At 41.4% G+C, this 23,765-nt stretch overlaps 1 protein-coding gene across 1 annotated transcript; it reads right to left on the bottom strand.

The window, feature by feature from the left end:
* Nucleotides 1-1,168: 1,168 nt before the first annotated feature.
* PI16 (peptidase inhibitor 16) lies at nucleotides 1,169-22,885 on the bottom strand. Its single transcript, XM_063297650.1, has 5 exons — nucleotides 22,673-22,885; nucleotides 10,901-11,119; nucleotides 8,904-9,013; nucleotides 4,926-5,014; nucleotides 1,169-3,583 (listed from the first exon to the last, which is right to left on the bottom strand). Exons 1-5 carry the CDS (start codon nucleotides 22,838-22,840, stop codon nucleotides 1,884-1,886), a joined length of 2,286 nt encoding a protein of 761 aa, XP_063153720.1. The 5' UTR covers nucleotides 22,841-22,885; the 3' UTR covers nucleotides 1,169-1,883.
* Between the last annotated feature and the right edge of the window lie 880 nt (nucleotides 22,886-23,765).

Below are 23,765 nucleotides of genomic sequence, written 5' to 3'. Positions count from 1 at the left end.
GGAGTAGGTATTAAGAAGTTATTATGTTTTATCAAAGTGGGTTCTCCATACATATCTTCACTAGGAAAAAATCATAGCTGAGAGACAGAGCACATTATTTGCATACAAGGAAGGAAATTCTGGGTTCAGTGCCAAGTATCTTCAGTGGAAAAGGGGGAATTGAACTGGTGTTTATCTTTCTGGTACCCCAAACTGAATAGGCTGATGACCACTATCACAGGCCAATAGGAAATAAGAACAAATGTCATTCTGAAACTTGATGAGACAAGGAGTAGCAGAATGGGAATCACCAATAGGAAGCGAGAGGAGAATAGCAACATATGACTGCTATTTGAACATGTGGACTCTTGAGAAACTTTCCAGGTCGAATATATCAGCAGATCTGCTATATCTGTAACACATGTTGTATTAAGAGAGCAAGAGAGAGAGAAAAATCAGACCTCCTCTGAAGAAGCATGGAACTCCTTTAATTCCATGTACTTCAACTGAATCCATACCCTTATCATGCTTGCAAACCCAACCTTTCAGTCATCAAGAGACAATACAGGAGAATATTGGTAATATTCTAGGTACCTGTAGAGCAAGGAGGAGAGAATGAGCCAAGAAATTCATTAATAATATTGCCTGATAAAAATATGATGGCAGTAAAGAGTCCTGAAAGAGAAAAAAAAATCTACCTAGAACACTTGGATGGGAACACTCCATTCACTTCACAATCAATATTTTATCCCCATTGGTATCACTTATTTAGTCTAAGATTAGATTGATATGTACTGGGTTTCTCTGGAAACACTCTAACCAAGTCTCTCTAGTCAAGTCATTCAGTTTACTATATCCACTTCCACAAATAGGATGTACAGTACAGTATCAGCATGCCTTACATTTTCAGAGGATATTTTTATGAATTTATTTTATTTATTTTATTTTCTATCCTGCCTTTATTTTTTTTATAAATAACTCAAGGCAGTGAACATACCTAATACTCCTTCTTCCTCCTATTTTCCCCACAACAACAACCCTGTGAGGTGAGTTGGGCTGAGAGAGAGTGGCTCGTCCAAAGTCACCCAGCCAGCTTTCAAGCCTAAGGCGGGACTAGGACTCTCAGTCTCCTGGTTTCTAGCCCAGCACCTTAACCACTAGACCATACTGGCATATGATGAACCCACAAGTTTGTATTTTTTTTCTAGGTCACAAAGCCTCAGCATAAATATCAAGAAAAGCAAAAAATGAATTCCTATTTTGAAATATGCTGAAGAAGTCAGTAAATGTGCATGCCCTTGCTCTGCTTGTATAATTTATTCCATTTTCAAGATCCAGATTTTTTTTTAATAGTCTGGCATTTGGGGCAGATAACAGATTAATAAAGAAGAATGTACTGGGGACATTCTAACCCTAACTCAAAAGCAGAATGGGAGGTATGAGAATGGCATGTGGGCACAGTCCTATAAATAAATATGCCACAAGGAAGGTGATGTGGAAAACTGTGTCAGGGCTTCAAGTCAGACACACATGCCAAGGTTCTGTTACTACTGCACTTTGACTCTGGCCAAAATCATGGGGAAAGGAAAGAAGAAATGAGATGTTCTCCCACAATCTTGGCTGAGGAAAACGTAGAGGCAGTGGAAATAGAGAACATTTCCCAAATAAACCCCTTGACATTGTTGAAAATCCTATAATCCTTATAGGATTATAATTCTATAATCCAAAATCCTTTGGACCAGCTTGGGCCACATTTGATGGAGTGTTTGCTCAGCCATGGGAAGAGAGAAAAACAGATGTGCATGCATGCACACAGAGACCCATATGCAGGGGTGCACAAAGTGAAAGAGGGGAGGAGTTTGCATATAAATGCATATAAATACATTAGATTATGTACAGTATTACTATAAACTGTTGAGCCAGTAAGGCCTGGTCTTTTTAAGTGCATTGCCCCAAGTGTGCCCACACCAACTGCATTTGCTATGCCTCTGCCATCGAGGAAGTGAACCAAAGCAAGGTGCATAGGGATATCTGAAGGTCAGCTCCTTAAGTGCAGCCTTTATGTCCTCCGGCTGGCTGATCTGTTTGCACCCAAGGCAGGGCAGGCAGACAGACATTGAAGCTGCCTTACCTGCAGAAGACTGGAAAGCATTGCTGCGGCTCTGTATGGCTTTGGAATAGGCCATCAAACGATGGCGTGCTGGTGTCTTAGAGATGGGAGTTTTCACAGGGATGGGGGGTGGCCTAGGAAAAAACGGAGGCTTGGCAATGGAAGGAGGCTTAAGGATGGAGGGGGGCTTAGGGACAGGGGAGGGTTTAAGGGCAGAGGGGGGCTTAGGGACAGAGGGGGGCTTAGGGACAGAGGGGGGCTTCGGAACAGATGGTTGTTTAGGAGTGGAAGGGGTCTTTGAGGTGGAATGCGTTGGGGTGAGAGTAGTTACAGGTTGCTCAGTTTTGATCGTGGTTGTTTGGGTTGTGATTGAGCCATCAGCAGAAGAAGGATGTTCTGTGCCAGCAGCTTTTTTAGTTCCTGTTTCAGGGGAAGTAGAACTAAGCAGTGTTGTCAAATCTAGAAAAGACATAGCACTTGTTGTGGTCATCAAGGACCCATCAATCCCATCTGTGCCTGTCTGCAAGTCAGGTACTCTAACATCCATATCTGAAATTGGCTCTAAGGAAAGGGTTGGCCCTTCTGTTGCAGTGGGTTCAGATCCTGCTTCTGTGCCAGTTTTGGGACTTTCTGGTGTGTCTGCTGCTGAAACTGTTGTGGTGGACTGCAGATCTGGGCTTGCAGTTGGGATGGTGGTTTGATCTTCTATAGCAGTGGGTTTAGATCCTGCTTCTGTGCCAATTTTGGGACTTTCTGGTGTGTCTGCTGCTGAAACTGTTGTGGTGGACTGCAGATCTGGGCTTGCAGTTGGGATGGTGGTTTGATCTTCTATAGCAGTGGATTCAGATCCTGCTTCTGTGCCAGTTTTGGGACTTTCTGGTGTGTCTGCTGCTGAAACTGTTGTGGTGGACTGCAGATCTGGGCTTGCAGTTGGGATGGCAGTTTGATCTTCTATAGCAGTGGGTTTAGATCCTGCTTCTGTGCCAATTTTGGGACTTTCTGGTGTGTCTGCTGCTGAAACTGTTGTGGTGGACTGCAGATCTGGGCTTGCAGTTGGGATGGTGGTTTGATCTTCTATAGCAGTGGATTCAGATCCTGCTTCTGTGCCAATTTTGGGACTTTCTGGTGTGTCTGCTGCTGAAACTGTTGTGGTGGACTGCAGATCTGGGCTTGCAGTTGGGATGGCAGTTTGATCTTCTATAGCAGTGGGTTTAGATCCTGCTTCTGTGCCGATTTTGGGACTTTCTGGTGTGTCTGCTGCTGAAACTGTTGTGGTGGACTGCAGATCTGGGCTTGCAGTTGGGATGGTGGTTTGATCTTCTATAGCAGTGGGTTCAGATCCTGCTTCTGTGCCAATTTTGGGACTTTCTGGTATGTATGGTGCTGAAACTGTCATGATGGACTGCAGATCTGGGCTTGCTGTTAGGATAGTAGTTGGTTCCAACCCAGAGGTTGTAGGTGGTACAGTAGTTTCTTCTACATCAGCACTGGATTCTGGTGGAAAATACACAGATTGACAGCAAGTCAGCAATAATCCACCAAGCAGGAAACTAGCATTGCACTTTGACAGGCAACATTTTTATGCTGCTGGAAGAGTTTACTGTGTGATGAGAGAGAGGTGGCTATTCCAGTTTGAAGATTTTGGATGCCTCTAAAAAGCAGCACATAGGCATTTGCTTTTAAATTAAATCTAGATTATCATCTGAATTTTCACAGAGGCCCATGTTGCTTAGTTTGGCCCTGAAAAGCTGCATTGCAATCCAATGTAAGGAATCCCAAGTTCAGGCATTTATTTCATAAAAGATGAAATAAGTGTTGACACCTCCCAGAGGCACTATACCTCTGAACAGTTGCTGAATGAGTAGTTGGTAAGCGAGGATTACCTGTAATGGGAGCTTTCTGGAACTGGGTAGCTCCCATATCTACAACCAGTGTTGCCAGGGTTGAGCCTAAGTCTATTCATCTCCATCCAGACACCATAGCCTCAGGCACTCGGACAGAACCTTAATAGCATCAGTGGTCAGACAAGGGTTGAGATATCTAACTGGGTATCATCAGTCACTGGTAATACCTAACCCCGTGCCTTTGGATGACCTCCCCTAGCATCTTCATGTACATGTTAAACAGAAGTGGGGAGAGTGTTGAGCTCTAAAGCACTTCACGCATGAGAGAAAAATGGCCATTTTAGTTGTTTTTTCCCAGTATAAATCTCAGTTGGAACTCTTGGGTAATTTGTCAACAATAAATGTCCATATATTATTGTTTTACTGTTTTATTGTATTTTAATTAATGTTTTATTCCTATTTTATATAGGTAAACTGCCCAGAGTCACTCTGAGTGAGATGGGCGGGGAATAAATTTGATATATAAATAAAATATTTTAATCTCATTATTCAGAATATCATAGCTATGAGAGAAAATGAAGTAATCCCCTCATTACTTTATTCCTTGATGGATTTCAATTGAATATGTTACTGTCTCCATAGAAATATATTTGATTTGCAGTCACATGAGACAGAAAGCTTCGTCTGAAATGTTTGAACTATTTTGCACATGCACTTCATCACAGTAATAGCAGTCACTGAATTATAAAAAAGTCAATCAGCTTTCCTTTTGGGATAGTGACAGTAGTAGCCCAACACATCTACAGAGCATCAGTTTTGAGGTGGTGTATTTGCAGAGTAGCTACCCAGTAGCAGAATAAATTAAATTAAATTAAATTAAATTCAACAGATAATCTTGGAGGAAGGAATTAATCTAGGACATAAACAAGATGCCTTCTCTCAGACCTGCAGTTGCATGGAAATATTTGGCTTCTCAAGTTCCATTGACTTACCACAGATATTGTCCTTGCAGGAATAATCATCTGGGCACATGGAACATGATGCTCCTTCAATATATGGCTTACGTCCCCTTATATTTCCCCTAGAAATTAAAAAGTGAACATGTGATGCAAAAGAGCAAGGCAGTTCCATAGAGAAGAGTTTGTCTCTAAGCTTATTTTTCTCCTACAGAAGGTAACAATCACTATACTACAGAAGATGGTCATTTCAGTGGCAACATCACATAACCAGACAGCCAAGAAGAATGTTTAGGCATCAGCTCTTTGGTACCCATCAGTGATTATTTAGTACCAAAAATTCCATAAGGAGGAGTTAAGAAAAAGATACCAAATTATTCTGGAATAATTTACATAAAAGGCTCATTTTGCCCACATGTTTACGTATTCTGGTCATTTATATGTTTGTAATAAATTTAACATGGGGCCAGGCTACCTGAGGGACCGCCTCTTTCCCATTACATCAACCCATCCCACCCGATCATGCAGAGAGGACATGTTGTGGGCCCTGTTGGTAAGAGAATTCCATCTGGCAGGATCCAGGAGGCGGGCCTTCTCTGCAGTAGGTTCCACCCTCTGGAACATCCTACCCCCAGAGATGAGGTTAGCCCCATCGCTCCTAACCTTTCTGAGGAATCTGAAGACCTGGCTCTGCCACTTGGCTTGGGGTCGGGAGGGGAGTCATCATGTTTGGGAATGGCTAGTGCCCTAGAGCACTCGTCCCACACAAGGACTGAGATCATCTGCCATTTGGATTTTATTTTTATTTTATATTTATTGTCTATGTGTAATTGCATCTTTATATATAGTATTTTTATATATTGTAATTATACTGTATGTCTATTCTTTTATTATTTTGTTGTAAACCGCCCAGAGTCCCTCTGATGGGAGGAGATGGGCAGTGACACATTTGATAAATAAATAAATAAATTTCAAAGCATTTGTATTTTTATTTGGAACTTTGGATGCTTTAATTGAGGGATATCTGTGAGGGAGAGAGGTTAAAATAATAAGATGGCAGCCACACCTGCTCAATAAAAGCCCCACACCCTTTTTACATGTATCATATGGACAAAACACTTTAAAAGGGATGTCTATTGTGTGGTCACAGTCAACTTCTTTACTTTTTTGACACTAGCCCCAAGGATGCCCCTGCTTTGAATGGTGGAAAAGAGAATATAATAGTATTTATTTATTTATTTATCTCCCCGCCCAACTCGTACTACAATGACTCTGGACAGTTTACAGACAATTAGAAATAGAAGAATAAAATGTCATTAAAACAATATAATATCAATATAGATATATATATAAAAATATAAAATAAGTAATATAGAATAAATAAAATTCAAGATGGGAAATAGTGATGTTATTGTATCAGTGTTAAGTATACATGTGTGTAAGTATTTACACTCCAAAAATTAATTAACTATCATTGGGTGAAACCTTCACTCCAGAATTTAGGCTGACAGTGATTTGCAAACTGCTGACACACCAGTCACACAACTATGTCATGTACTCTCACATTGTAAATGAGGTGGTTTTGTGGTGCCCTCACAATGTTTGCATCTACGCTTCATGGGGAGCAATACTGATTTTTTTCTGTGTCACCTTCTTCCTTGTTAACAGATCTGTTTGATTATGGAATGGCTCACCCCACGGCAAAACTGTTTGAAGCAACTGCCAGTGCAACAGCTGAGGAATTTCAGTCAGCACAACAACACAATATATCCACATGGACTAGTGGAGTCTTTTAACTCTTGCTTTGCATTTGGTAGAATCGTGTTTGTGCTATTGATTTAGGAAAATAAGTATGTTTTACACACCCCTTTGTTGCAGTTACTATCACCTTATGTTTTTCATATGTCATTGATTTTGGCTTATCAGTTTTTCCATTCTATCTTGGGCAATGGTCAGCTCAGAAATGGCCTTCACTTGTGGGGAGAGGTGGGGGGAAACCCTGAAACCCATAATAAGGACCAACATATGCTTTGCATGCAAAGACCCCAAATTCAAGCCTGGGCATCTCCAGAGAAGATGGAGAATCTGAAGTAGCATCAAATCACAGGAAACCCTCTGCCTAGATATTGGATGGAGAGAGGTGCTGTGATAGAGGCATGTAAAATCACCTGTGCCTTGGCAAATGTGGGCAGAGAGGCATGGGCCCCTCTCTCATTAGGTTAAAACCAGGTGTGTTGAGAGTCAGAACTGATGAAAGAGAGTCCTTTCCTACACACCATGGAGAGGACTTCCATACAGAGTTTTGCCCTGCTCCAGAATTAGCTCAGTGCCCAGGTGATCCCAGGCTGTCTTCTGTCTGGCACCTCCCTTCATTTCTGGCTCAGCAGCAGTATAACCAGAAATGCTGAAAGGGCCCTTGTTGAAACAGGGCTGAAACTCTGTCTGTGGCAGGCTGTTTCCCTTGCTTCTTGCTTCTCCCCTCCTTGGAGATGTTCAGTCAATGAACCTTCATTGCTGACTACAGAGGGATAGTGCCTTGGCAGCTTTGCATCTCTCTCTCATAGCAATCGCTCCCAACAGAAGGACAGTGTAGGCATTTCAACTGCATGTATGATTAGTTTATGATTAGTTCTACTTAGCAGAAGAGGGATGGATGCTTTGGAGGAGGAGGAGGAGGCTCCCGTTTTTCCTTTCTTTTCTATATGTGGGTGTATTTGCCCACTGATTATTTACTGATTGATTTACTGACGTCATATGCAGCTCCAGCTGCAGATAACTGGAAGTGCATGTTCATAACTGCAGATTATATTAAATTCTGTTGAATTGCTGTCAATTAAAGTAGCCTTTTCTGAAGAGCACTAAGTTGGGGAAGGATGCAATACTGAATCAAACTCACAGTTAGGGCAAATCCATACTTTCTGCAGCCCCTCCATCTGTACTGGCCCCCCAGCACTTCTTGAGTGCTGTTTTCCAGCTTGAGTCACCTTAAGCCCTTCCAAGCAAATGGTTTGCAGTACTTCCTTCCAATCTAGTGACAGCACCATCTCTGATTAGTTACAGCGCCTGGCACATTCTCTCCACCTTTCCAATGGCTGATTGCTGCCCAATGCAGCTATCTTGTCCTCAGCTTCAGGCTCCCATGTTAGATTTCATAATCAGCAGCTCCTTTTTTTTTTTAACAGTCTTTGGTTGATCCAGTGATGGCCTATAAGCCAATGAATGTTCTTTCTAGAAGCTCATCACTCCATTCAACCCTTACATCTCCTAGTGGGCACCCTTTCAATTTCTGCCCAGATTGTAGAAAGGATGGTCCCCTTGCTTTCCCACCCCTTATCCACAGTACCGCAAAACTTCCCTGTTCTTTTTTATTTGCTTCTTTAAGCAGAAGCATCAATTCTTCCTTGCTACAAAGCTTGCATGGACCTGCAGTGGAACACAGGAATGAAGAAACAACCTGTTATTTTGCTTTGATCCCTGTAGCATCAGAACAATGATGGCATAATAAGGGGAAAAAGAGAAAGAGTTTGCATTAGCATTGAAGGAGAGAATGTGAGACGGGAGTGTGAAGTCATCAATGTGTGTAAACATCTGGGAAAGCAAATGAAAATAAAGGGGACTAGTGAGGAGGAAACAATCCCTAAAAGGAAAAGGTAGGCACTGGGGGACCAGCCCATAGAGGGGCCAGCAAATAAGGCTTGGCTACCCTGCACAAATGGGAAGGGCAAGAAGCAGGAGAATGACAAGGTAGGTCATGCAGTGGCTGTAGTCCTCACTGAACACCAAGCTTGCCCCATTGCCAACTCATTGCAATCCAGGCTGAAATGTTTAAAGTCAGCTTCAGGAACAGCTAGGACCAGCTGAGCTCAGAGTAGACAAATAGTTTAGGCTGCTATGTGGAATTGCCTTTATTCTGATTTGGTATAAGGCAGCTTTCAAAATAGCAAGAATTGTCTGACAAAGTAGGAATCCAAAGGAAATCTAATCCATCCCCAACTCTGGCAAGAAAAAACTTACGGGGGCTCATAGTTGCAGACGAACAAATGCATGTCAGTATCATTTGTCAATTCCAGGGTTTTGCAGAATGTGGTCCCACAACCAACACGCTCACTGGTGGCCCAAACTACCTATAGAAGCAGGGCAATAGCACATTTATTTGTTATTACAGGCAAAAAAAATGTCTACAGCTTACATCTACCTAACCCTTTACTTGGATTCTGAAACCATTCATCCACATGTTTTCCTGAGAATCTTTCAGACAAGGTTTCAAATTTTGCATTCATGGATTTTTCATTCATATTGGCCAACATTTTTACTTAAATTTTCTGAAGGCTTATTTCTGAACTTCTATTGCAGTTACAGTGTGCATTCTTTTCTAATGTGAAGTGATATATTACTATTAGTTTCACCTTCTTTAGAAGCATAGACATGACTTTGTTAGAGATGGGTTTTTTTTTCTTCCTAGTGTTTTTCCCATAGGTGCAGGATCTGCTTTTTCAGATCAACTGCATGTTGATCCATTGGTTGTGACAGGAATTGACCGACCAGCTTATCACCCAAGCCTGACATAGTGGGCTGAGAGTAACTGGCCCAAAGTCACCCAGCTCACTTTCATGCCTAAGGTGGGACTAGAACTCACAGTCTCCTGGTTTCTAGCCTGGAGCCTTAACCACTAGGCCAGACTGGGTCTCTACCTTGTTAGAGATGGTGTTTAATCAAATATCTCTCCATGAGTGGAGTGGCATGCAACAATTCCTCTCTCCATCCTCAACTCACTATTTGCCATTGGCCATTCTACAATGAATCTTTTATCACAGGATGCGCATGTGCCTTGTAGTTCAATCCAATTTGTCTTATTACAAGGGTAGGGATGCTAGTGGCCATCTAGATTTTTGTTGGATGCTCATTCACATCAGGCCAGGTTACAGATAATAAAAGTCCTAGAGGATCAGAAATTTCCAAGCCCTAGTCCATTGTATTATTTTCCTTTATATACAAATTGACATTATGCAGTGTCCTGTGCACTTAAACTGTTTTTGAAAGGAGGTGTGGAAGCAACTGCTCCCTTCCATTCAGCAACAACCTCAATGTTAGATTAGGGGAGTTCTGGGTTCAAATACTCAGTCAGCCTTGAAGCATGATGGGTGACTTTGAGTCAGTCACTCCGCGCAGCCTGCCTACTTCATTGTGAATACATTGTGAAGATAAAGCATAGAGGGGAATGGCAGGAGTTTTATGCATGCCACACATCCTATTGAAATACTGTATTAGCATTTTAATGAATTGTTCCCAACAAACAGAAGAGCAATATAAAATGAAAACAATCCATCAGGACTGGGAAGAGCCAAGCTCAAATCTGCATGCAGGCAAGCTGGGAGCTTCAAGGCTATCCAACAGAGGGACATGAAAATGAGCTTCCCAGTAGTTAAAAAAAAGCATCATCAGTACAAGTTTTTAACTTGGAAAAGGCTGACATTTCCCCAACAGCAACAACTGGTTGGAGTTATTCAGCTGAATTCAGAACATGTCATCAGGTTTCAGTACCACTGAAAAGCAACAGGACTCATTATTCATTCATTAGAGTTGAAGTCAAGTGTGGATCCAACTCACAGTTAATGGAAGAGGGTTTCTTGTTTTGTTAAAAATTACAATATAACTAATCTAATCAGTGCTGTGTGCATCCAAGCTCTTTTAAAATGGAAAAGAGAAGTCAGTAACTGATGAGTTGCATAAGATGCCTCTCACAAGACTAAGGGAACAACTTCTCTACCACAATCTTGGCTGGGAATTAAAACTGAAGTCAGAACCTAAGACAATCAAAGTAAGAAGTCCACTCACTTATAATCACTGCCTATGCTGCACTCTATATAATACCTTCTATCTTTCTACCCCTTATAAGCTCTCTATCACTATGGGGACTCTTCATTTCAGTAAGTACCACAATGATACACCATTTCCTAGGTGTTGACTCTAAGCATCTATAATATAAGATATAATTAGATATAATTAGATACCTGGGTGTAATGACCACACATTTGCCCCTCTTCACACGTCAATGTGCTGATATTATAATATTGGTACTCATTATACCAGTCATCCATTGCCCTCTCCAGATCCAGTCTTCCACTCATGGCAAAAAGATTCTCGCCTCGGTGGCCCCGTTCTTTATTATGTTCCCAAATGCATTTTGTTGAATAGTTCTTGGCAAAGGCTTCCAGTTCTGAATCCCAGCGCTGAAATCACAATAATCCAAAATGCCATCAACGTCATCATCCCACAGATGGGCAAAGTACAGCAATGAATACTCACCCCAGAAAAATGGTCAGAGTCCCAGGCTTCATAGCAATAGGCAGGCTTGATGCCAGGTTGAGGGAGTAGAAAAATGGGGTCAAGAATCTAGATAGTTGTTTCCAGTTTCAGCTGGAAATCATTTGCATTTTGTACGTAGAATATTATCCATCCAAATTAGTTCATATACACCACATTCCAGGTTGCTCAGAGACTCTTGGAAAGCTGAAGCTACTTGTGGATACAACCATAATAATTTCTGGCTATTGAACACAATGAATTCTGGTTCCTAAATTCCTCTAGCAACATTTATAAATTCCAGCCAAAGGTAAGTATGTCTGTAAATCAGAATGCAAGATTATTAAATTACCACATAATTGCTCCCTTCTTCATTTTATTGCTGAAATAAGGAAGCTGAGAGGATGTGAAGAGAAGATGAGTTTTCAGACATAAGTACCATACAGAAATATGTGCAACAAGAGCTATAATACTGAGATTCAGTGGGTTTTGATTTTCCTTACTTGATAAGCATATTTGTTTCTACGTCATGTCATGCAACACAGGCAGTGTCAACATCAAAATATTTTTATATTCAATACATTTATAAAACAACCATGGCACATTTTAAAAATATTTCAATATCTTTCCTTTATACTGCATGGTACATAATGCAAACTTACACAGTGCCAAATCTATCAAGTGGGTTGATTGAAAACTTGCTGAATGAGGTGGTAACAATGAGGTGGACTAATAATTCTGGACTACAGCTGGGAAATATTTTTAATGTCTCCATGGCACCTTCATCATATGGAGTAAAGTAGTACACAGCCCCCACACCCCCCAAAAAAAAGGAAAGGAAAGGAAAAAGGATTGAGGTTAACACTTGTGGTGAACTAGGCCATTACATCCAGGCAGGGTTTTATGCATAGGGTTGTGATGCATTTAAAAATGCTATCTCAATGCAATAAGTTTGCATACCCATCAGAGAGGGCTTCAGTCCAAAAACTCACAGGCTGCCACCTCATTTGACATAATGTGGAAAAAGATTCTCAGGCCAGTAGCTGGTATGAATCCCCTTTTCCCATGAAGAGGAAAGGATAGTAAACATGCAAACTCTCCCTGCCGCAACAGGCCTAGTTGAACAGCTGTGCTAGGCTAGAGCCAATGCAAACATCTGGCATACTTGTTACTTAATAGAGTCCAACAGCTGCTTGTCAACTGATCCCTCCTGTATAGTGATAGACAGGCCCTTCTTATCCAGCTGTGCTCCTTAGGCTACTTTAGAAGCAGTTGTCAAGCAGGAAGAACTTTCATGTATGGAGAATGACTAGAGAATACTATGGTACACAACTCAAGTTAGTTCTGAGTTTTGGACCTTATTCTGTTATATAGTTCCAAGTGTCTCTAAGCTCTGATGCAAAATAGGCAAGCAAAGGCATAGATTCAGTTGCAGAAGTTCTAAGAAGACTTCCTGAAAGAACTCATTTGCAATGCAGAGTGCTGTCATCAATTTAGTCAAGAGGGGAATGAAATGTGCTTTAATCTTTCAAGTATGTAATATAACACTGGTCTAGACTTGACATTTAACATAGGATTTGCATCCCTGTGATGAATGTGTCTTCTGGTACAGGCCATATCATTCTGTAAATCATGGTCACAGTTATATATGTTAGGCAGGATTCACACTGTCAGTTCCACAGACTAATATGTGTTGAAAGGTGGGATCTCATCAGTTTGTACTAGATTTCTATGGACTATAGATTTTTCCTTGATGGGATTTTGTATCTCAATGCATACAGTAATTTCAGAGTGTCTGATGCTTACCCAGTTTTGTAAGGGAAAAAAAATCTAAAGAGGAATAACCAAAGGCAATGGATCCTATACTTCAGGGAATTACCATTCTCTACAGAAGCCTACGGTTGACCCGCCATTTCCACAATATCCCTCTTGCCTAAACATAGGGCTACCATATTTGGGCTGTAAAGATCCAAATGGCCACTAAATGGCAACAAGATACAACTCTTCTAATAAAATGTAATAGGAAAGGGGAAAGGATACAATAATAATGAAATGCATCTATTCCTACGCAGTACAAGACAGTAAGTTACATCTTTATACAAAATTCTGCAGCTCCCTTTTTAAATGAGTTGAACATAGACCACACGGAACTGTATTGCCTGCTCTTTCCTTTCCATCAATAAATAGCCAGTTCAAAGGCTGAAAGTTGACCAATTCCAGGACTACCAAGATCTGAACACTGCAGTCTAATCCACCCCCACCACTAAAAGGTTGTTCCTGCTGCTCTAGAACAGTCTTCTCCAATATGGGCCCCTCCACAGCTCCCATCAACCCTGCCAGTGGTCAGGGACAAGAGGTATTCCAAGTAAGAAAACCTGCAGAGAACCAGCTTGGGCAACCCGGATGTAGAAAACTTTTCTTATTTCTGATTATCCTGTTTTCATAGTGGCAAAGGAACAAAGTCTATATGTTTACTCGCTGGATGCTGGGCTGAGCAGGGAGGAAGAAAGGCATGGCATGAGGAGATACTAGGGGGGATTTGGACTCAAATTTGTTGAGTCAAAAGTTGACCTTGGGGTGGATACTTGAGAGAGAGAAAAGCTTCCCATACTTAGTCTAGTATAAAATTGGTGGTCCTAAATCTTATTGTGTCTTTAATAAAATAAGCATTTATAAAAATGCCTTGGATTGTTGAACAATATTTAGAGTTTCAATCATCTGAGGTTGTAACCAGTAGCAGGTGAGGCCATTTCTTCAGGGCTTTGTGTTTGAAGTAACTGGCATTTCTACCCAGGTTTTTTTACAGGTATTTGAAGATGCAAATTCCTGGAGAAGAAGGGATTTTTACAATTCTCCATTGTTAAAGTGTGCATAGAAAGAGACCAAGAACTACAATATACTGTACATCAGAACAAGAATCCTGACCTCTTCAGATTGCTCTTAAGTAATGTTATTTTTAAATATTTATGCTTGCACAAACTATATATAAACACACACACACACACGTACCCAAGTCTCCATGCACATGCATCTTTTTAAGCCACAAATAAAGAAGTGATGCAGCAGCAGACGAACAGTTCAAGCTTAGTCTGCTCCTTCATATAGGCTAGAGTATCCATGGTAGAGGGTGTCAAAAAAGCCCAAAATAGCAACTACAACCACACAATTAAAGCCCTTCCCCTTTCTTATGTGCATTACACATGCAACACATATGGAAGAGTGGCAGATTTTTAATCATGGAGTAACTGCTGCCATTTTGACTTTTTTGACCACATCCCCTACAGATGCTCCTGATGCAAGCCTTTGCTAGGCCCCGGCTGTGGGATGCAAGACTACTGCCTATAGCCTGCTCAGTTCACATCCATCTGAGGAAGCAGCAGCCGCCGCAGGAAACAGGCACATTAACATTTATCGTGGGTAGCCACATATGGAGCTGATCCATCTCTTTTCCACTTATTTTCATAATGCTTACTTGGGCACACACACTGTGCAGCAAAGCATGTGATCAAACAACATGCTGGCCTATTTAAAAATGTAAAAAACGGGGAGGGAAGATTAAACTTTTTGTCAAGACCTGGTAAACTGGACTCCAGAAGAAAATAAATGGGTCAGTCATAAACTAGGAAATGCACCAAGGGCAGTATGTGCTGGTAAATTAGGTGTTGGCTTTTCATCCGAGTCGCAAAGGGTCAGATTGTACCTGAGTCAGTCTGAGATGCAAGATGTTCGGTCCAAGTGTAATAGTCAAATACCAGAGTTAGTTTCCAAGAGGGAATCAGTCAGAGTTGCTAAAACCAGTTCAAGAGTGAGGAATACACATATCTCACAGCTATAGGGCACCATGGAAATACTTCTAGCAGAATATCTCCTTTCTGGGGAGCCCTTAAATGCCTAAGGCTCTTTATTCCCCACCCAGGTTCCACTGAAGCTAAACAACTCTAATTTATGAGGTCAGACTTGCAAAGCAGCTCCCATCAAGTGCCTTCCTTTGAAAGTGGCCACTCCTTTGCCTGATGATCTTCTGGTTCTCCCCACACTGTCACTGCCATTCCCATGGGCTGGAAGCTTAGCTTCCAATTCCAGGTCAGAATCTCTACTGAAGTGTTTCTCAACCTTGGCCGCTTGATGTGTGAACTTCAACTTCCAGAATTCCCCAGCCAGCCATGCTGGCTGCGGAATTCTGGGAGTTGAAGTCCACACATCTTCAAGCGGCCAAGGTTGAGAAACAGTGCTCTACTGTATATCAGGGTTAAGAGCAGGAGGGCAGCATCTGTGCTCGCTTTGATGGTACTGGGGCTTGGTCTTTCCATTTCTGAGTTGAAAGGCTGATCAACTTGTTCATCTTGTGGGGAAGATGAGCATCCAGCTGGGACCTGACATATGGGAGGTTGGAGAGCAACCAGTCACTGATTGCACAAGGACCACCAGGACAGGAAAGATAAGAAAACCCAGAAGATTGAGGAAGGAACAGGTTGGCTAGTGCAGACCTAGCAAGATTATTATTGGACACAGGAGTGAGGAAATTGGAAAATGCCCCTCCGAGAGCTAGCAGAGCCATTATTTTACCAAGGGAATTTTCCGTTTTGGTTTGCAGAGAAGACTTGAAAAAGTGTGGCTAACTCCACATATGGTTTTGAGCAATCTAGTCTAAACAGTCTCCTTCAATCACTTCCACTTCTGCTGCTACATTGATAGATAGATCTTAGTTTAAGAAATGTGATCAGGAGCTGCCTGAGAAGTCTGAAATTCATATTTACAAATGCAGGACTTTAAAAAATTAACACTTGCACAATCATCTCACATTCCAGATGGGTCTCCTTCACATGTAAACTGCACTGCAGTGGCCTGGGTTCCTACAGTTCATCTTCCAGACTATTATCTATCTATCTATATCTATCATCTCTATCATCACTATCTATCATCTCTCTCTATCTCCTCTACTTATTACAGAAGGATGCTCTACAGGGATCCAGAAAGGGTAGGGCAGCATTTGGGTAGAGTTCAAAATATGCAATCATTCAAATATTCAGTTCAGGGAGGGAGGCTGTCAGGAGACTTAGGGCAGATCCATACTTTCTGCTTGCCCCATCCCCAGTATGGGCCACCCACTACTCCTTGAGAACAGGAACAGATGTCACTTTCCACTCACTCCCACCTAATTGCAAATGCACCCCCACCCGTGTTTTGAAACTCAGATGTTTTCTACCCTAAGCCCCAGCTGCAACTGGCTACAGTACCTGGCACACCCCCTCCCCTCCCCTCCAGTGCACTTGGTCGCTGATCTGGACAACCCTGTTTTCCTGGGCTATCAGTCAGTTATGTTTTCTGATGGTTGACACTCTCTCTCTCTCTCTCTCTCTCTCTCTCTATATATATATATATATATATATATATGGTTTGATCTAACAACAGCCTGTTTAAGTCAATGAACTTTCATTGTCCCATGTTTCTGCTCAGGCTGTGGGAAGCATGATTCCCCTGCTTTCCCAACCCTTACCCACAGTACTACAAAACTTCCTTTCCCTTTTTTTCTAAATGTTTAAGTTACAATGTAGGCAAGCTGAACCATCAGTTCTTCTTTGCCACAGTTTCTATGGACCTATAGTAGAATGGAAGAATGAAAGAGCAACCTGTTCTCTTTGCTTTGATCAGTGTAACATCAGCACCATGATGGTACAAGTAGAGAAAGAAAGGGTCTGTGTTCCTGTCAGTGGAGAGAATGTGGGAAGGGGATGTACAAACATCCAGGAAAGCAAAGGAAAAAATGGGGACTAGTAAGGAGGGAACAATACTGAAAAGAAAATGCTAAGTATTGGTAAACCACCCACAGAGGGTCCAGCTCATATGTAATGGTATGTGGGAAAGACCTTGGGAGACTTGGCAAAGAGACGCTTTGCCAAGGGAACGGTCAGATAAGAGAGGGCGTAGCCCACAGCTAGATGGTGAGGCAAGAGGGTCAGAAGAGACCCTCCCCTAGTTTTTGGGCTATAAAGGAGACTGGGGGCGGAATTGTACTTTCATACTTGTAAGATTTGGTCAATGTAGTTTTATAATAAAGCAGAATTAGCTCATCTCATTGTGGTTCTTACCTGGTTTACCCTGCAAGGCCGACTCATAAAACTTGCCTTCCCTGCATGGATGAGAATGGCAAGATGCAGGAAACAACCAATCAGGGACAGCAGGGGCCGTAATGCAGACTGAGCATCGACCCATACCCAGATTTGGCTGGTAAATTTAATTATGAGAAGGAGGTACCATAACAGGGACTTTTCAGAAGAATCCATCCTCGCACAAACAACATTTGCAGTCTTGGGTCCCAATAAAAGACATAATCAGCTAAACCATCTTTATAGAAATGAGGGTCCAAGCAAAATCTATTATCATTTAGACAGAATAATCACAGAAGAAACCAGAAAGTAAATGAACTATCCCAAAGATTTCCAAATTCAATAAAGCCATCCTCACATTTCAAACATGTGTAATTTAATGTTTTAAATATACATTCAGACAGTGGATAAATGAATGAAAACTTGGCTGAAGGACGGAAGGTGCAGAAAAATAGAATGACGCTGTTCCGAAATGTTCTGATTGATTTTTTATTCTTTATTTTAAAAATAACATTTTACAGTACTATTCCACAAGATTTAGCTCACGTAACCACTGCCACTTCCCAAAATTCCAAAAGCAGTAAGGATGGCTGGTGAAGGTCCTCCTCCAAGACCCTTTTGGCTTCCCTTCAGTGTCTTGTTCACCCATGCAGCACATACACTTTTAGAACAGGGGTGGGTGCGGCCAAAACATCAAGATAGCAGCTGCAACCATGTAATCAAAGCCTCCCTTTCTTACTAGCCTTGCACATGCATGATGTAAAAAAAAAAGATGAAGCCTTCATTTGGGTGGTCATGGCTGTGATCTTGACATTTTTGGCTCCCTTCCCCTCATGGAAGTCCTTGTTCCACAACTGGTGCAACAGAATTACTGTGGGCTACAGGTATTCTCTTACATTCCACTCTCTGTTCCAGTCAGCTGGATAAATAATGTTTTCATATTAAACAGATTAATCAACTACTGGATAATCTTGCTCCAATTCTAGCATGATGATTGCAAATGAAATTGTTTTAAACTCAGATGAACGGAGAGGTGATCATCCAGATGCTGATGCAGATCCAGACTGGGTGCTTTATCCCCTTTTTGTAATTCACAGCCAGATGCAGGGCTCTAACAGCTGCATTTCTCATTCCATTAAATATGGTTTGGCAAGCACAGCTGAATGTAAGTATTTCCATGACAACTAGCACTTACTGACCCAAACAAAATAAAAAGTGTGACTTTGGAGTGGGAAATCATAACAGGAAGAGGATCTGACCATGGAAGTCCAGCCCTAAAAAATAAATAACTCTGATACAGATTGACAAGATAACCACCTCACAGGCATGTTTTGGAATGAGGGAAGCAGCATTAGCAAAAAGCACTGTCCCAAGAACTGGCAGTGCTGCATTGGAGGAGAGCAAATTATTACTATGAAAATGGGGCCACCTCACATAAAGGCTGGTATTAGAAGCATTATTTAGGCACAAATGTTACCTGATTACCTGAACTGACATGACTTCATTTGGAATTCTAGCAACTATCCCCATCTGGTTGGCAAGCGTCATGAACCAAATGCAATACACCCACAGCTACCACACCTTCACAAAACCCTTCAGCAAAAAGTAGCACCATTATAGGTCTTTCTCATGCTTTAGGGCAAGAAGGGAACAAAAGATAACTGTCAGCGACTGGGGCCAACAAAGTCAAGATGGCAAGCAGGACCACATAGTCGAAGCCCTGCCCCCTTTTAGGTGTGTGCAAATGTCCTTGTCAGCCACACTTACTACATTTAGTTCTAATAAAAGGAAAGGATTGATCCAGAGAAGCAGTTTTTCTCCTTTTCAGAAACTGTGGGTATTAGATTGCTACCTGGGCTAGTCAGGGAAGACATTATCCTACTAATATGCAGCTTGTGCCTTCACACCCTTTTTTTATGGCCCACGCTAATCTAACTACACTACTGAATTTCAGTGGTTTAGTGTAAGACCTAAAATAGGCTTCACACAATTAAAAAAAGTCTCAATACATTTTGTTTTTTTAGAACTTGGGGAGGGGGGTTCTTACCACTTAATTATTGCAATTTTATGCCACATTAACTGCCATTACTACTGTGGCTCCTGGTTTTTATTTAGTCTATTGCACTGTTCTCTGTCCTTGCCTTCATATGGTGTTTATGTTATCCTGAGAAAGTTTATTTCTTTTATAATAATTATATAATAATTATATATATATATATATATATATATATATATATATTTATTTATTTAGAAAAATCAAAGAAATGTCCCAACAACCCATGGTCCCAGTTTCCCCCCAAAACTGGAAAAAAATGGAAAAATCTAGCACCACCTATGTTTGTGATGTGATTCACCCACCCTAGAGACCAGGAGACTGTGAGTTCCAGTCCCACCTTTGGCCTGAAAGCCAGCCGGGTGACGTTGGGCCGGTCACTCTCTCTCAGCCCAACCCACCTCACAGGGTTGTTGTTGTGGGGAAAAGAGGAGGAGGAAGGAGTATTAGGTATGTTCCCCGCCTTGAGTTATTTATAAAAATAATAAAGGAGGAATAGAAAATATCTTTAAAAAATGTCGCTTTCAATCACCAAGAGATTATGCCTCCTGGATGAATGTTTTATATTTTCCTCCTTTCATGATGAATCACAGCAGTGAGAAGACAGCCCCCAAAATCTGCCACTGACCTGTAATCTTCCACCCCCCTTCTACTTTCACTTGTCATCAAAAAGAGTCAGGACTGAGGACTCCTGATCTCAGGACTCCACTGCAGAAACACTTTGACTCCTGGGAACTGACCTGCTGAAAACCACACAGCCTGCAAGGCAGAGGTGTGGTTGGAGCCACAGCCATTAGCAAACACTAGTCGTTGCCCCTTTAATTTACTCCAACTTAATTTCTTACTCAAATCCCCTCTGCAAATCATCTCGACTTGAATTAATTTTCTGGCAAACTATTGATTTCTCCTCAACCAAGCCTCCCCCTCCATATTTTTCTTACCTCACTCATACCTGCTCAAAGCTCTCTGTTGACGCAGCTCTCCCTCAATACAGCTTAAAGAGGGTGGATTTAGGGTATGTTTGCACTTACTGTTCAACTGCTTCGGTCCTGTGCTCATGCCCCCTTAATTCTAGAAAGGCTTAAGAAAATTGGGTCCAGACTGAGAAATTTGAACAACTTGCAAGGTATTCAGTCCAAATGCAGGCTACTACATTCTCCTGTCAGACAGTTTCCCTGCTGCTGTGCTGTCCTGTCTTTCTGTTCTGGGAAAGCATTGACTGGTCACCTTCCTTTCTATGTGTAGGTCTTTCTGGACATATACACTTTTATACATGTGTGCAAAAATTGTACATATACATAAATTTTAAAAAATGTGCACGCACGCACGTATATACATACCACAAAGTTAAAGCATCAAAATGAACATGCATGCAAGTATAACACCTTTTTAAAATCTTGCCATCCTGTCCTATTGCTTTCTAAATCTTCCTTTATTATAAATGCTATAATAGCACAATGGCTATAATCCTTGCCTTGCAAATAAAAGGCTGATCATTTGAAACCAAGCAGATTTTTTAAAAATTAATGTTTTCATTTCCCTGAGTTTGCTACTTTTCCTTGTGTTTTTTTTTTTTTAGTTATAGAGAAAATTCTAGTGGTGTATCATTTCATCATTTTTTGGTTACTCAAAGTAGGAGGGTTTCACCTCAGCTTCCACATAATCCAAATAACTATGGGCTTTTTGGGACCAGGGTGTGTGTGTGTTACCTCAGATGTAATTTTTAAAAAATGTTCTGCCGGATTTCAAACCAGCAACCTTTTTTAAATAAGGAAAATATTATAGTCATTGTGCTATTACAGAATTTAAGATAAAATGCAGCTCTAAAAGTTTTTAAAGAGCATGGTAAGCACTGATTCAGTTGAAGGGGTGTTTCTGCCTCATCACAGGAGCCAATGAACTGCTGGAGTTAACTTGAATGAATTGAAGCACACTAATCAAAAATGGGCAGGAGCTCAAGGTGACATAACATGGAAAAGTGTATTTTGGAAGTGGATCAGGAAAATGTCTCCTGAAATTGCTTTAAGGGTGAGTGAGAGATTAATAGAGGGTGACATCATCTATTACTGCTCTCCAGAAACAATTGTCATCCTATTCGGTGACAGGGCAACATGATCTTAGTCTCAAAATGGGCTGCTAGTTTTCAATCACTGGCTACTTGAAGTCTCAACAGTGCAGTTTGCCTTCATTTACAAACACCTCTAGTATCTAGGAGATGCTCCAGCCTTCACTACAGGAAGGCAGCAAGCAAATCAGATCCTGAGATTCTTTTTTGCTTCACTATGACTTTAAAAGTCTAAATCTGCATCTTGTACCCTTCCCAACCAAAAAAGGGGGGGAGGGGGAGAAATCAGTCTGAACAGTAAATGGGGGACATTTATAAAAATACAAAAAAAATATGTGCAAGTGTAGTGGGACATGGGTCAATATGTTCTTCACCTTGTCATCAGTGACATTGCAGGTATCATCATACTTGTTACAAACAGGACCTTCATTAATAGTAATGAAGTTGCAGCTGGCTGATAGGCAGACATGGAGGAAAGAAAATAATATAATCAGCAATACCAAATTCCTGTTTGATTACTGTTTCCTAGAACAGTAGCACAGCTGGGTACAAGAAGCCTGCTTTGTATCCCCAGCAAGTAATGAGTTACATGTGCTGAAACCATAGCTTCCAAAAGGAAAAAAAACACCACACACTTTCATCCATCACCGCCACCACCACCACCTGTGAAAGCCCAGATGATGTTCTGGATAGAATTGTAATCCAATCGCTATACAGAAAAAGAAAACCTGCCCAAGTTTTTGCAGCTCTAGTATCATAACTTGGTACAGAACTCCTGTAGCTGTGGCCCACATTGGCTTCCTTACCTTAGATTCACACAAAATAGCTTATCATTGCTCTAATCCACAGCAGGAATTTGATAAGAAGCAGAGCATCATTCCATTTAAAAGTTCCAGAAGAAAGGTTAGTTTTCTGTGTATTCCAGATAGAGAACATTGACTTATGAACAGAAAAACTATACAAAACCCCCACACACGCACCCTTGCACACAAATAGGTCCCAATTGTTTTAAAAAGCGATTAACTTGTAAAGTACACCAGGAGACACTAGGCGTGTTTGCAAAGGCCATTTAACTGGCCACTGAATTCAAATTTCTCACCTTTCTTTCCTTCACCAAGTGAATACAGGGGTACCATAAAAAAGGGATTTTTTTTTTTAAAAAGTTCATTTTTATAACACCCAAGAAAAGCTGCTATATATTCATGGTAGGATAAGAGATAGAAATCTCTGAATTCCCCCACCCCACCAAACTTACCATTTTCAGCATGTTTGCAGCTGAAGGAGAAACCATGGACCGATGCAGGTTGTGCTGGTCCACAATCTGCTGCTTTTCCTCATCTGTAAAGGACCAGCTCAGCTCCATCGCTGAGAGCAATAGGAGGAGGAGGGAGAGGAGGGGAATCCACAGGCCTGAGCTCAGCATTGTGGCACTGTCTTGTTGTAACAGCCCACGGGTCTGGCAGACAGCTTTAAATCCTTTCCCAGAGTAAGGAACACCCAAAGCCCAAGAATTGCAAGGAGGATATTTATCTTTTTACTAGAAATGCCTTTCAGAGCCATAGAGGGAACACACCCATCTTACATAGGATCACTGATGGAAGAAGAAGGATGGCCCTTCAGGGACAGTCAGGAAAATCATGGCTGTTTGATCAAATTGGTAAGAGCAGCTTGCTTGGGGGGACCATGCTGCTGTAATCCTGCTTGACACATCATTAGCCCTAAAATTTAGCCCACTGGAGTGAGTGCGCATACAACCCATACTCTCCCCAAGTTCTTCTCCAAACAATTTAACAGTAAACTGCCCACCAGAATATCTTCATTTATTGGGAAAATCTCTTTGGACACAGGGATTCCATGCAGTGATGCAATCATACTGGCTTCTTAAAAAAAAAATGGGATCAAAGCCATTGCTAAAGTTACTCAGCCCTGTGGTCCTTTCAGACCATGGTTGATCCTACTGATCTCAGGCTCAGGAAATGTGGCTAGGCTAACAGATAAGCCTGAACAATCCTTTTGAGTATGTGGGTATTATGGAATGCAAATAACAAATAGGTAGCAGTTTGCCACACATGTAGTATGCTGGAAAAATATTGGTGACAGTTTTGCATTCACAACAGCAATCCACACTGGACTGAAGAGGGGCGGGTAGTGTACATTATTCTGACATCCTTTGGAAACAGAGAACAAAAAGATAAATGGGCTGCAATAATTCAACAAGAGACCATCCTTCTGCCCATCCTTCCTGAGTTTGTGTAGACATGGCTAAAATATAGTTACTAATATTTCCAAATGTTTTTTTTTCATCTAATACAGATACACTTGTTACATGTTGCAACTCACATGGATCA

This window comes from Candoia aspera, chromosome 3 (genome assembly GCF_035149785.1).
Source record: "Candoia aspera isolate rCanAsp1 chromosome 3, rCanAsp1.hap2, whole genome shotgun sequence".
NCBI lineage: Eukaryota > Metazoa > Chordata > Lepidosauria > Squamata > Boidae > Candoia > Candoia aspera.
The sequence above is the reverse complement of the archived record's forward strand: the minus strand, read 5'-3'. Positions and strand labels throughout refer to the sequence as shown.

Coding starts and splice junctions, on each gene's coding strand:
- PI16 (XM_063297650.1), bottom strand. CDS start 22,840: ATGCTGAGCTCAGGCCTGTGGATTCCCCTCCTCTCCCTCCTCCTCCTA. Junction 11,120..22,672: donor CTGCAAACATGCTGAAAATG/GTAAGTTTGGTG, acceptor TTGTGATTTCAG/CGCTGGGATTCAGAACTGGA. Junction 3,584..4,925: donor CTGCAAGGACAATATCTGTG/GTAAGTCAATGG, acceptor ATTTTCCACCAG/AATCCAGTGCTGATGTAGAA.